This window comes from Topomyia yanbarensis, chromosome 2, assembly GCF_030247195.1.
Source record: "Topomyia yanbarensis strain Yona2022 chromosome 2, ASM3024719v1, whole genome shotgun sequence".
Taxonomy (NCBI): Eukaryota; Metazoa; Arthropoda; class Insecta; order Diptera; family Culicidae; genus Topomyia; species Topomyia yanbarensis.
The window spans coordinates 43,422,356-43,436,535 of NC_080671.1; the positions used below are offsets into that span (position 1 = coordinate 43,422,356).

A 14,180-nucleotide genomic window follows, 5' to 3' on the forward strand; every position below is an offset into this window, starting at 1 on the left:
TTGAAGATCAGCACATTATTTATTACGTTTTGTTGTTTACACGTTCATCCTATTGGCAACCAACTCAACCAAACGAAAAAAGAAGTCACCAGCCGCTAAGCAGTTGCACATTGTGAAGACGCGTTCACTGCACTATTTACCGTCCAAACCTCATGTGTCCATAGTCATCAAACTGATCGCCCTCACCGCCACGCTTTCCGAAACGCATATGCCCGTAGTCATCGAACCGTTTTTCAATATCCTCATCCTCGAGTAGCCCGACGTCCGATAGGTAAGCAAGGGGAATTCTTCCACCCGTTGCTCCTGAATCGATTGGAGCTAATCGGCGCAATCCAGCAAGTGTTCCAAATCGGCCTCCACCTGTAACACCCGACGACCTTCGGTTGTACGCACTCTTCAACCAGGCATTCACAGCTTTACCAACAGGTTCATCGTTCACCAAATTTTCACCATTCCCCGGCGGATTGGAACCGCCAGCGGAAAGTCCTTCACTCACTGTAGTATGGTAGGCGAAATAGATTATCAAAGTAGCCAACATGGTTAAAGTTAGGCGAGTCATTTCGGCGGATAAAAACGAAAAATGATAACACAAACTGTTGCTTACGCCGATTTACGATTGGAACTGACCCGATACCAGAGAATCCAGTGTCAATTTATACCCTTACTAAGATTGTGCCTTTCTTCAATGGATTGAATTATCTTATTTTCTCCCGTCATTAGGTAAAACTGTTGACGGCCAAGTAGAAGTGGCGGTTTCAGTATTCCGCACGCGTTTGCACCGCGCAAATTGTAGAACCAATTGAATTAGTGTCATTTTGGATTTTGATGTGTTATTTTTGCTTGGCATTTATTCGGAGCCTTCGGGTGGGAGATTGATTGAGTATCTTTGTAATGCTGATTTATAGAAATATGTTATCATTCGCCAGCCGGAGGAAGGTTTACTATTTTCAATTTGTTTTGCCAGAGTCATCACCATCATGTGATGTAAATCACCATCATCACCCTAAACACTTAGATACCGAAACAAAAGGAAACTTCTGTTTGCTATTAGGAATTGGCTTTGATTAATTTTCTTACAAAGTAATATCATCAAAATAATTTCTGAAAATCCATCAACATGATGATGAAACTTAATTCTATGAAAAAGAATGCGAAAAATACACAAAAACTAGGACAAGAAATATTATTTTACCAATTCAATCAGTTTGTTTATTACTTCTATTTTGCTGAAAAAAATCGTTCATAGGTTCGTAAAAAAATATAACAATTTCGTGAACTGAACGATTTACGAAAATATAAATGATTAATATACCTCGTATTCATGAAACTATTTGTGTTTTCAAAAATCTAGTTCGCTCCAAAAATATACATGACGTTACTTTCCAATGTTTGGTTGGGGTACTGTGGTTGTTCCCTGGGCATGTTTAGTTTTTGTTTGATGCTTGTTCATAATTTGGGGATGCACTGGTTTGTATAAACCACATCAACTTACATATGATTTCACGAGATTTGTCGCGATTTTCGTAATTGCTCATCCCATTTCCGTGAAATTTTATTCATGAGTTTGCTGTCGAATGTTTTTGGCAGAGTATCGCGATTTATGTTCAAGATTTCAAAACTTGAATCATAATTTTTTAAATTTTTATTCACTTGCTTCGCATAGTATTTTACTGGCAGATTAGATAAATGTTCATGATTTCAGGATTTTAGTCACAATTTTTTATATGAACGTTATCGTGATATTTTATTCTTAGGCTCACTTTCGAATTTGACACGTGCATTACTTTTACTCATGTTCATGATATCAGCAGTTTTATCCTGATATTTGTAATTTCTTTTCGTCTGATTGTGGTATGCTGTTTTCTAATAAGTATGCGTAACAATATGAACTGGATCATAAAGGTGTAACTGATCCGCGATATTTGGTTTTGAGAACTGTATCACGAATATGATTTGTGGCGCTGTAATGTATTTTTGGTGTTCTTTGCTTTCTGTCCGGACATAAATTGACAATGTTGATGGCGGCACTAAACTAGACCGATAGGGTTATTATTTTTGGGATATTTGCTTTGGGTTATATTGGGATCGATACATTTGATAACTGGAACGTTGTTTTGTTTGCTGATGTGTGTGTGTGTTTTCCAATACTATGGGCAGAGCCCATTTTCCTGTTGACAGTGTTTGGGGTGTTGTGCATATGGCACATTTCTAGGAACGGTAGTGTATGGAAACTTCGGTCTACAATAGTGGTGTGGACAAGATCGAAGCGGTGTTTGTGTTCAATGCAGTGTTCTATGAGAGCAGTTTCCTCTCTCAGCTTATTTATTTCTTGTGTTGCACTGTTGGTTGAGTTGGACAAGTTATCAAGCTTATTCATGTGTGATCTGTGGCCGGACAATGTTGTAGATAGTTTGTTGTGGCTCATTCTAATGTAACAACTGTTGCACTCATTCTAGTGTAACTGTAATGTACTGTATTGTTGTAATGGAACATGGAATTTTATATATTATGTTGCTTTTATCTTGTTTGTTTTTGGATTTTTTGCCTGGCTGTGGAGTTTTTGAACTGTGCTGTGTTGTCTGATGGAGACTTAAAGATCTGGATAGTCTTTCTGTAGAATCTTTACGAGCTCCTCAGTCAGTTGCGGAATGTATAGCATGGATTTGTACAGTTGTTCTCCGGTGTTGCTGTTTATTTGGGTTGAGTAACTGTTATCTAGTTCGTGTTCGGAATGTGAATGTGAAAAGTCTCAAATGAAAGGTACACTAAGGTTTTTTTTTACACGGTTTTTTTTACACGGCTTTTTTTACACGGTTTTCGCAATTAGCACGGTTTTTTTTTGCACGGTTTTCGCAATTAACACGGTTTTTCGCAAAAATATTCTAAGTCCTTTTAAAGGCAAAAGACTTAGACGATTTCTCAACAATTTTTTTTGCACGGGTTTCGCAAAAATGTTCTAAGTCCAGGCAAAAAACTTAGACGATTTTTGATCAATTTTTTTTTGCGCGGATTTCGCAATTAACACGGTTTTAGCAAAAATCCTTATGAAGGCAAAAGACAGACGGTTTTTGACCAAGTTTTTTTGCACGGATTTTCAAATTTACACGGTTTCTGCTTTTCCATTTTGAATGCAAAGAATTTCGAAGATTTTTGGAAAAGTGGAAGTGATTGCTTTTGGAACAGCATTAACGAGTAGATGCCAAATGTTCATGTCTGAGGCCATTTAGAAGACCAAGATGGCGACTTCCGGTTCAGTGGAATTCTTTGAAACCCCATCAATATGGGTATTTTTGGAACGGGATTGATGAGTGGACGTCAGATATCGATGTTTAAGGCCATTTTGAAAACCAAGATGGCGACTTCCGGTTCAGTGGAATTCTCTGAAACCCCATAAATATGGGTATTTTTGGAACGGGATTGATGAGTGGACGTCAGATATCGATGTTTAAGGCCATTTTGAAAACCAAGATGGCGACTTCCGGTTCAGTGGAAGTCTCTGAAACCCCATAAATATGGGTATTTTTGGAACGGGATTGATGAGTGGCCGTCAGATATCGATGTTTAAGGCCATTTTGAAAACCAAGATGGCGACTTCCGGTTCAGTGGAATTCTCTGAAACCCCATCAATATGGTTATTTTTGAAACGGGATTGATGAGTGGACGTCAGATATCGATGTTTAAGGCCATTTTGAAAACCAAGATGGCGACTTCCGGTTCAATGGAATTCTCTGAAACCCCATCAATATGGGTATTTTTGGAACGAAATTGATGAGTGAACGTCAGATATCGATGTTTAAGGCCATTTTAAAAACCAAGAAGGCGACTTCCGGTTCAGTGGAATTCTCTATAACCCAATCAGCATGCATATTTTCAGAGCGGGCCTAATAGAGCGCATGATAGAGATCAGTGTCAGAGGCCATTTGGAAAACCAAGATGGCGACCTCAGGTTCATTGTAATTCTCTAAAATCGAATCAATATGGGTATTTTTGGAATGGAATTGACGAATAGACGCTAGATATCGATGTCTGGTGCCATATTAAAATTCAAGATGGCGACTTCCGGTTCTGTGGAATTCTCCAAAGCCCAATCAATATGAGTATTTTTGGAACGAGATTGACGAGTAGGTGCCAAATATCAATGTCTGAGACCATTTCGAAAATCAAGATGGCTACTTCGGTTTAGTAAAATTTTCAATTACCACAACAATGTGAGAATTTTTGTAATAGCGTTAATGAATAGATACCGGATGTCAATTCCGGAAGTCATGTTTTCATCTAAGATGGTGACTTCTATTTTAGTGCCAAGACGATGTTTTAAATATAAAGACACGCGGCGAGAAAAACAGTAAATTTGGCTGCACGGTTTTACAAATTATTTGTCTGCTAGTTTTGGCAACCAGGAATATTGTGTAAACAGCGAGTGACTTGTAGTTTTAATGAATGCTTGGCGAATTCCTTTTTTGAAATATTTCCCACAATACTCAATCATGTAACTTGGAAACGCATTGATTTACGTTACTGAGCCTGTCTACATGTTTTTCGTTGCACTAGAAAAAATGTATCGAGGATGCAGGATGCAGATATGCATTTCTTTTCATTTCAATCTCGATACTCCCCACGCATTACTTCCTAAATCCGCCATATTTGTTTACATTGCTAGTTTGGAACCGTTGTTTTGGGTTCGATTGGAACTTTTGGCTTCAGTCTTCGCGCATCTCTATAAGCATCATCTCTGCTTTAGTGTACATCTCATTCATCTTAAGGGGGCGTCTGGTGTAGTGGGCAAAAAAATCGACTTCTTTTTTATCCGCTTAGTTGTTAGTATTGAGCCTCTAGAATAGTCTCCCGCAATCTCGGTGACCACGCTGAACTTCTTTTGTTTTAAACAGCCATGCATTCCTCGCGCGTATTTGCTGTGACACACGCAGATTTCAATCTATCGGCAACAATTTTCTTAAGACTGACAGCGATAAAAAATACAGTGTGAGCAATACACTTTAAACTACTTCCACCCAAATTTTTAAGAGAAAATACCAAATGGATTGTTTTCCACGTCATTTTTTCCGTGATGCAATTTGATATGGAGTATCCTTTAATAGCGTTTTTTCGAAACCGCGTTTTTCTAATTGGTGAACACGATAACTCAAAAACTAATCAAAGAATTGACTTGATTTTTTTTTATGAAAATGCACAATATGTGTAGCCTGTCGGTGAACCACAGAAAACAGAATGAAAAAATTGTTCTCTCTATTATTTTGAAGAAAAGTGCACGAATTTTACAGAAAAATATGAGATTTTTCGGTTTACATGAAGCCATTTTCCTAAACTCGAACTTTTTTTGGGTTCATCGAGTAACTACAAGTCTAAGCTTTACAAATTTTACTTAATTTCCTGTGTCAAACAATTTTATCAAGAGTCATCGTGTTAGCCGCGGCGCTCCTCGACGTGGAAATGGTTGGACGTCTACTCTTGGAACGCTCGTATGTGTGGCTCTGCGTGGCTGCCGACCCTATTCTGCGCGGCGTGTGACGTGAGACGACGAAACTCACCTCACTCTACGTGACTTCACCCAATTCTGAAGAGTCACTTCGGGTGACGTGAGACTCCCATTTAACCGCAATGAGGAATCTCACCTCACCCGAGTCGACTCTCAGAATCGGGTGAGAAAAATCACGTAAAGTGAGGTGAGTTTCGTCGTCTCACGTCACACGCCGCGCAGAATAAGGCCGCGCAAATATTTTTTTCGTACAGAATAAACGTACAAATTTAAAGCTTAACATTACATAAAAGATGCATTGTTTCCTTGCCTTCAAAATCGTAAAACAAAATAACTTTCGGTTTGAGCACTTTACACCAGACGCCCCCCTTAATAATACAGCGAAGACCTGATTTTATTATTTCCCTCTGATTATGTCAGCTTTTTGATTCGACTTTGAGTCTCGCATGAAGATTCGCTCGATGAGCTCTAGCAGACGAACCAACTCAAATTCGAGTAAATCCATTCATGAGCACATTTTTCTTATCTTATAAATGCAAAATATACAAAAATAAATGTATCTTTTTGTTTTACGCTGGATATTTATACTCAGATCTCTGGCAACTACATATTTGTCAATCCAGTTCCAAAACACTCCATGTTGTGAGTTATACAGAATATCGCTAAGCCGATAGTCTCAATGTTGTATTTCAAAATGGCCTCAGACATTGATCTCTATCATGCGCTCATTAGGCCCGCTCGGAAAATATGCAGACTGATTGGGTTATTGAAAATTCTGTTAGACCGGAAGTCGTCATCTTGGTATTCCAAATGGCCTCAGGCATCGATATTTGGTGCCTACTCGTTAACACTGTACCGAAAACAACCATATTGTTAAAGTGCGGGACAAAAGGAAACCTCAAGATCCGACGTTTCCACTTTTCCAAAAACCTAAGGAATTGGAAAAAGCAAAAACCGTGCTACTTGCATAATCCGTGCAAAAAAACCTGTTCAAAAATCGTCTAAGTCTTTTGCCTTCAAAAGGACTTAGAACATTTTTGATAAAACTCCGAAATCATCCCTTTTCCTAAAATCGTCTAAGTCTTTTGCATTGAATGTAACGCGGTTTTTTTTGCACGATTTTCTGAATTAACGCGGTTTTTTTTTGCACGGTTTTCTGAATTAACACGGTTTTTTTTACACGGATTTCGCAATTAACGCGGTTTTTTTTACACGGATTTCGCAATTAACGCGGTTTTTTTTACACGGATTTCGCAATTAACGCGGTTTTTTTTTGCACGGTTTTTTTACACGGTACGTATCCCCCGTGTAAAAAAAAACCTTAGTGTATTGCGTCCCCGTAAATGGCTATTCAATTTCATCCCGAATCCGGAGTTGCGGGTTGTGGCGTGCGATCATATAGCAAATTCCGATTCAAACCGATACTCCGATGAAAGCAGGACAAGTATCGCGAAATACGTTATTTAATCTGTTAGATCATATTGCACACTCAATTCGGCTCGGCAATTTCCCAACAGCTGTGTAATCAGCAAAATTAAAAACTGATATCTCAGTAAAGTGAGATTTGTTAGCTGATTTTCGGTGAAATATTTTCCGAGTATCAGCTATGAAACGTCACTTTTACGGAGATCTCAGCCAAAAAATGGTTTACTGAGATCTCAGCTGTTGAGATTTCGGTAAAAGATGGCAGAAAAAATTAAGTGTGTGCTGGAAGAAAACTCTTTGATTTCCGCGGATACCTAGTAGGTGCAATTGTCTACGGGTCCGCCACCCCCATTTTGGCCCTTTATACAGCGGTATGCAGAATTCAGAAAGGTAACGGAATTTCAGCGTACTGTTAAGTGGAGCCGCATGAAGAGCAAGACTCAAGCTAGGATGGTGGCTACCCACATACATACATACATTCTGTGAAATTGTGAACAGCTACTATTGTGCTTTTCACCGAAGATTAGCATGCGACGGAATCAATTCAAAATAGCGAAAGAATTGAAAATATACCCTGTTGACTCCATCCGCCCAGTTTAGAACAAACATCTAGCAACAACCCCTCCCCCCCCATGATCCTTTTGAAATACTTTTAAAAATTTATTATCTTCCTGACCAGGAAAATAAATATACTGCAAACCGTTTGGACACATAAAATGTCATTTGAGTTCGGTCACTTTAGAAACAAGTCAATGAAGAAACCAAGGACGAAACTTTGCGAGGGTGGCGGCTTTTCTGAAGGATCGGTTAACGTATCGACAAGCTTCGATATTAGCAAAAGTAGTGAGACGGCAGATGTCGGTCAGAGGGCTAGCAACTGTAGTTAAGGAGGAAAAACACGAAGTTGGAGAAAATGGGGATATCGTAGTCTAAAATTTTTTTACCGCCGATGATTATTCCGTTAGAGCGGCAGCGGAATGGATCGCGAAAATTGGCATCGGTATAGGGTGAAATACTGCCGCCAAGATGTTCTCAGCACCAGCTAGCAGATAAATAGGAACGACTAGCATCAAGAAGGATAAGAAACCCGTCGAAGGTGGTTGTAAACAGATGTAAATCCTTATGGTCGACACCCCCAGACCGGTTCATGTCTCAACAGGGTACGATATTTGCAGCAGACCTGAGCAGGTGAGATATATCGCAAAGGTTTGACAGCATGTAACGAAAAGTAGCTATGGATAAAAACATGACGATTCACAGAAAACAAAATAAGCAAGAACACAATCCTTACTAAAGCAGTACTTAACGGTTGCCCCTGATGGATGAGGATTACGAGATATAAGAGGTTTAAGTTTAGTCGGTTGGCTTCACAACTACTACAAACCAATCCGAATCCACCACGAGCCAGCATTCAACGCACAGTGGTCGGAAATGCCAAAAACGTCACTAGAGGCCAAATTATTGAATATATTCATAGGGTATCTTTGGAGGAATTGTTCGTTAGAATATTCCCCACACCCTGATAAAAATTAAATTGAGGCATGGCTTACTATGATTGAAATAGAAAAATTAACTTTTTTTACAGACAAGGTAGAAAGTGGGTGTCTTCTACAAAGTTTTAGGAGTGCTCATAATGAATAATTTTGTTGAACAACTTGAGCTTGTAGGATGTTACGATTTTTAAAAGCGTTTTCTAAGCAAACCCCTTAAATTTAGCTATTTAATATAGCTTTTTTCGCTGTGATTTTTCGTGCAAACGATGTTCCAGACAAATGTTGAGGTATTAACACCACATAATATTGTTGAAGACTGCATGTAAAAATTAAATTATTGTTGAAGATTGCATGTAAAAATATTGTTGAACACTGTATATAAAAATGTTACCTGAAATTGGCGGCGCCGCGCACATCTCTTGTAAAAATACTCATTCGTTTTAGAGTTATTGAAGTGGAAAAAGTTATATTAAAAAACTAAATTTGAGGGTGTTGCTATAGAAAACGCTTTACAAATCGATAACATTAAATCCTACAAGTTCAACTAGTTCAACAAAATTTTTTATTACGAGCATTTCTAAAACATTGTCGAAGACACCAACTTTCTACCTAGTCAGCATAAAAGGTTCAATTTTTCAATTTGATCGTGGTAAGCCATGCCTAATTTTAATTTTTATCAGGTTGTGGGGAATATTCTTACGAACAATTCGTCCAAAGCGGTGCAGCGGTGTCTTTTGATGACTTCTTCTCGATAACAAACATTTACCCAATTTGTTGAGCAGAGTCGTTTGGTTCACAAGACTAGGTCCAGGCCTCTGAAAAAAACTTCAAAGTTTGAGGGTTTCTGCACGTTTCTTTTAAAATAAACTTCAAAGTTTGAGGGTTTATGTACGTTTCTTTTAAAATAAACGTTAAAAAATCAAATAACTCTTTTGTCTTGAAAATTTATGTAACAAATCGTGTACACAATATCTCATGAAAATATAATTAAATTCTATATAGGGGCGGGCATAGCGTAGTTGGTAAATTGATTACCTTGTACGCAACTTACCTGGGTTCGAATCCCAACCCCGCACATAGTGTTATAGATTTTTCTAACCCAAAGAGTCGAATGACCTTAAGGTTAAAATTTCTATAATCGAAATAAGAAAAATATATAAATTATATTTATTTAATTTTATTTACATATTGTGAATATTAATCGATGCATGGCTCAGTTAAGCTATCGCATTGAGCGGTGTTAAATAAACGAAATAACAAATGTAATGATAATGTTATCGTTTTTTATGATGAATGAATGCTAAAAAACTTACTTTTATGCCTGAAATAGTTAGGCTGAATAAATTTTCCAAGCCTATATTTTTGCAGGTGGAATAATCGATTGTTTATTACTATGTATAGTATGTATTCTATGTAGAGTTGGAGTACAATAGACAAGATGTTAAAACATTGGTCATCAAACTCCACACTTTTTGAGAAGCGCTTATTCGATATGTCATAGAATCGAAAACGATAGCATGCATGGGTGGCGATTACTATGCAAAATCGTTTACAACATCGCAAATTATTAGTTGGGGACGCAATCTATATATCTGTCCATTATTCGTCATGCACGCTTGGCGCTCATAGCAGGCAACACTAAATTACCTTAAGTAACCCTTGCTATTTTGAAACCCTACTACTCGCTATTTCAAAAAGGGTTGCGTCCCGTTCTTCCTATGCAGAATACACAAAACGGAATAAATGCACAACCAAGCAAATGTCAGATTTGGTGCCATAACAAGAGGAAATATTTCTAAAAAGGGTGCAAAAAGTAAGAACTATTATGCATTTCACCAACCAAGTTACCCCACATAAAAATTATCTAACCGCAGTCCCTTCGTCTTTGTGTTCTACAGACGTTTTACATAAGTCAATTTAAGCACACAAACTGGGGCAAACAGAAATAAGCCTTGACATACAGCTGTCCACCCCATACGGTCATATAAAAGGTGGCAGCAAGTCAATTGAACCCCTCAGTAACTCAGCACTTTTAATACAAACGAGTGCGGCGCGAAATATGATGGTAACACCTACCCGTGCAATCCAATTTGCAAAAGAGAGAGGACAAAATTTCCTGGCATCCGAATCGGAAAAGTTTTCCTGTAAGGTCGAAAAATTCCTTACCGTGTACCACGGCTACAACCAGATCAAACCGACAATATATCCCAAACGGCTAACGACAATGTATTCCGCCGACGTTGTGCATACCGACGACGATCCCCGAAATAGCTACTTCCCAGTATCATCGACAGTTAGATCGGCACCGAAGAGACATCAACAAGAAAAGGAACAGGTCGACACCAGTAGCCAAATTAGGATTATTGTACCGGCCGCACAAACTGTATCCCCGGGAGAAAAGCTGCTCCGTCCGCTAGGATCACCACGCACAAAGCGACCGAAGACCCCAACCAGGGTAGTGCTGACGGTTCCAAAGGCGAATGGTACGGGAAACACTGATGTTCTGTGCTCGAGTGTGATGTTGACATATCGGGAGGAGATATTTTTCAAGGATAAGGACATGGTTCGGAGAGACACCGATGTGTGATTTAGTTTCGTATGAGTTTATTAAAAATTAATTGATACGATATAATATACCTAGTGCTACGTTTTGAGTTTGACTTTATATTCATTCATGGTGTAGTGGTTTTCACAGTGTATTTTAAATGATTCTATCGCCACGGCTATTAAAAATAAAATGCCTTGCGGTGTAAAATGAACAGTTTGTAGTGGGAGTAATATGGACAATGTTAATACGGTGAAGACTCGATTTCATCATCCCCCGATATTGGCAGCCTCATATGAAAAAATATTTTATGAGCTCTAGCTGACGAATTAAGTTAAATCCGAGTAAAACCTTTCTGGAGCATACTTTTCTTGTCTTAGAGCTGATTTCTTCACCCTCGCTTAACGTTTAAGCTAGATTTAAGCGTACTGGTAACCATGGTTTAAAAGTTAAGCGAGGGTGAAGAAATCGGCCCTTAACGTTGCAAAATCTGCAAAAAAAAATTGTTTTGGACTGGAATACTCCCTTAAGGGAAATTTATACCAAATAATTAGAAAGTGTATGAAAGTGTAAGTGTAAGTGTATGGGCTACATCTAGGGACGATGAAGGAATATATTAACAGTTTTGGTTAATGAGCCATTTTGTCAACCTAAAATAAACAGAGGGGCTGATAAAAACGGGTGATCGCTGTATTCTTATTTTGCTTCTCTAGTATTGCGGTTGTAAAAAAGAGACGTCTCTTATTCTTCTCATCATCTTATTATTTTTTCAAGTTACTATGCATACTACATTCCAAACGGAACGTGGAGTTCACCGAACAGGGGTGTTCTCTTTTATAGATTATTGCGTCAGAATGTGCGCGTGTTAGTATATCGTGTGAATGAGTACGATGAGTTACGTAAGTTGGGATTGTCGAGAATACTCATCGTAAAGATCCGCAAATATATGCCGAGCTCGTGTCAAACACCAACAGTCACGTATTCCAAGTTAAAAATTTAGTTTTATTTTACTCTTGAAGAAATCTTCAAGACTAGTTTCGTAAAACCGAACACAAAACCAATTACTCTACAAAACTGCATCAAGACAGGCATAAACCCTTCTGAACCAATTAGAACCCCTGTAGAATTTCGACATCCAACTGCTTTATTATTACATTAATGGAAATTTTTCACCGCTTGCCGCACTCTGCCGTCTTGTCATGGAATGGCCGTTTCAATCCGTCCCTAAATCCACTGGTTGCTCGATGTCCCGCCAACCACCAAGACCAGGTCGCCGATTTTCAAAACCTTAACGTCGTGGAACCACTTAAATCTGCGTGTGATAGCTGGAAGGTATTCCTTCAGCCACTTACGCCAGAAGTCGTCGGTGATGAATCTGACTAATTTCCATCTGCTTCTGAAAGTCATACGACAGTCCACCGACTTCGTTGGGAGGAATTTAAAACTCTGCCTCTGGAAACAGACATATTTCATATTCAGCTGCGGACCGTTACACCATTTTGTTGCAAGATCGGCGTGGTTCAATTTTAATGGCACCCACATCCACTCGACGAAAACATGGAATTGAAGATTATCAAGGTTTTTGGGGAACGATGAGCGGAAATAGCATCTTAGTATACGAAGTGTTTAGCTGCGGAAAAAGATTTTAACATTGTTGCCAGCGTTCATTGATTTCATTCGCTACTTTCTGTTCCACTCTGTTCCTTTCGCTCAGATATGCTGAAGGAGGATTTTACCATGCACGAGGAAGAATGCGATAAATCCTATTGGATCGAACACGCTCATGACCACCCATGAAATCTCTCGTTTAGTGGGAATATGATTATCGAGCAGAATAAACTGCAGATCTTTCCTCAACCCCAGGGCGTAAACGAACTCTTCCTCGCATGGGAACTACTTCATTCCAAGGAGCGACTCAGATTTTTCCTCCCGTTTCAGATCTAGGTTCTTCTGCTCTAGCTCATCCGTCTCTCCTGTTTTCTGCAGAACTTCCGTCTCGTTAGACAGGAAGTGCCTGAGGGTGAAGCCACGTTTCGAGTGTACTAGCTTGACTTCGTTTACCAACGCGATCGCCTCGATGACCGACTCAAAGCTATCCAGGTAGTCGTCAACATAGTGGTTGTTCTTGATGGCTAAGGCAGCTCGTGGATACTCACTCGAAAACTCGTCAGCGTTGAAATGTTTCACGCTTTTTAGGCTAACACCAGTTAATTATTTGTGACAGCGGTAAACAGGCGACATTGGCCTATCACACCATTGCGTTCACTCCCGCGAGCGTCCCTTTCATATCCGATGTAATTTTTAGAAATTTTCCAAACTTAACACTGCATTTCAATGAAGTATCGATCTCTAGAGGGAAAAAAAGTCAAAACGGAGCGCGCGTGTGTCCGATATTCTGGACGCAGTTGAAAACTGGAAAATCCAACCAGCGATAATTGTATGTTCTCTGGTTCTAAACAACGGAATTTCGTCGGAAGTAGTACGCATTTTTCGTGTAATAATGCGCTATAATGCGCACTACTTCCGATGCCGTGGATTAGCACCGAACAAGCGAAAAAACGATTGTCGCGGAGTTTTAACTGTAACGATAATATTGTCGTGACGAAACGCGGCAGCTCGGGTGAGTGGTGTATGTATTTGCGTATGCCCTAGAAGGGCGACTCGTACCTCCTAGGATATAATGGTGACCTACCAGTGCAACAACTGAAATCTAACGACCCAATAGGTATAGTGCAGTTAACATGCAAACAAATCCCCACTTCCTATTGGAGCGGGGACCCCCCCCCCCCCCACACACACACTCCATTCCACTTAGTCGATCCTAACCCGCCTACGTTCTTCTGAGGACGTAAGAGATCGCCAAACTCCATCATAATCGCGAAACGAGGAACAACACATATCAGCTGCTACTTTCCTCATATTATAAAATCGACCTCATATGGAATCGACTCAAGAAGTAACGAAGGATGCAATCAGCTCCATATATGATTTAAGTGCCAGATCTAAGAAAGCCTTCATATTTTATATAAACATAGAACGGAAACCTAGCACTAGACAGGCTTATACGGATATAATCGAAAGGAAATGTGAATAATCCTTTGCCTTCTGCTGGTAGGAGTTGTGCATTCCAAGTCTACGGCATGGTCGTTTATAAAACATAACTCATCATCATGTTTTACCCTCGGCGTCGGCGCGAATATATAATGACCCACATACCTCT

At 39.3% G+C, this 14,180-nt stretch overlaps 1 protein-coding gene across 1 annotated transcript; it reads right to left on the reverse strand.

Annotated features, from left to right (window-relative positions):
• Positions 1-647, reverse strand: LOC131680711 (callisulfakinin-like). The gene has a single exon (XM_058961419.1). It carries the CDS (start codon positions 557-559, stop codon positions 137-139), a length of 423 nt encoding a protein of 140 aa, XP_058817402.1. The 5' UTR covers positions 560-647; the 3' UTR covers positions 1-136.
• Positions 648-14,180: the final 13,533 nt, after the last annotated feature.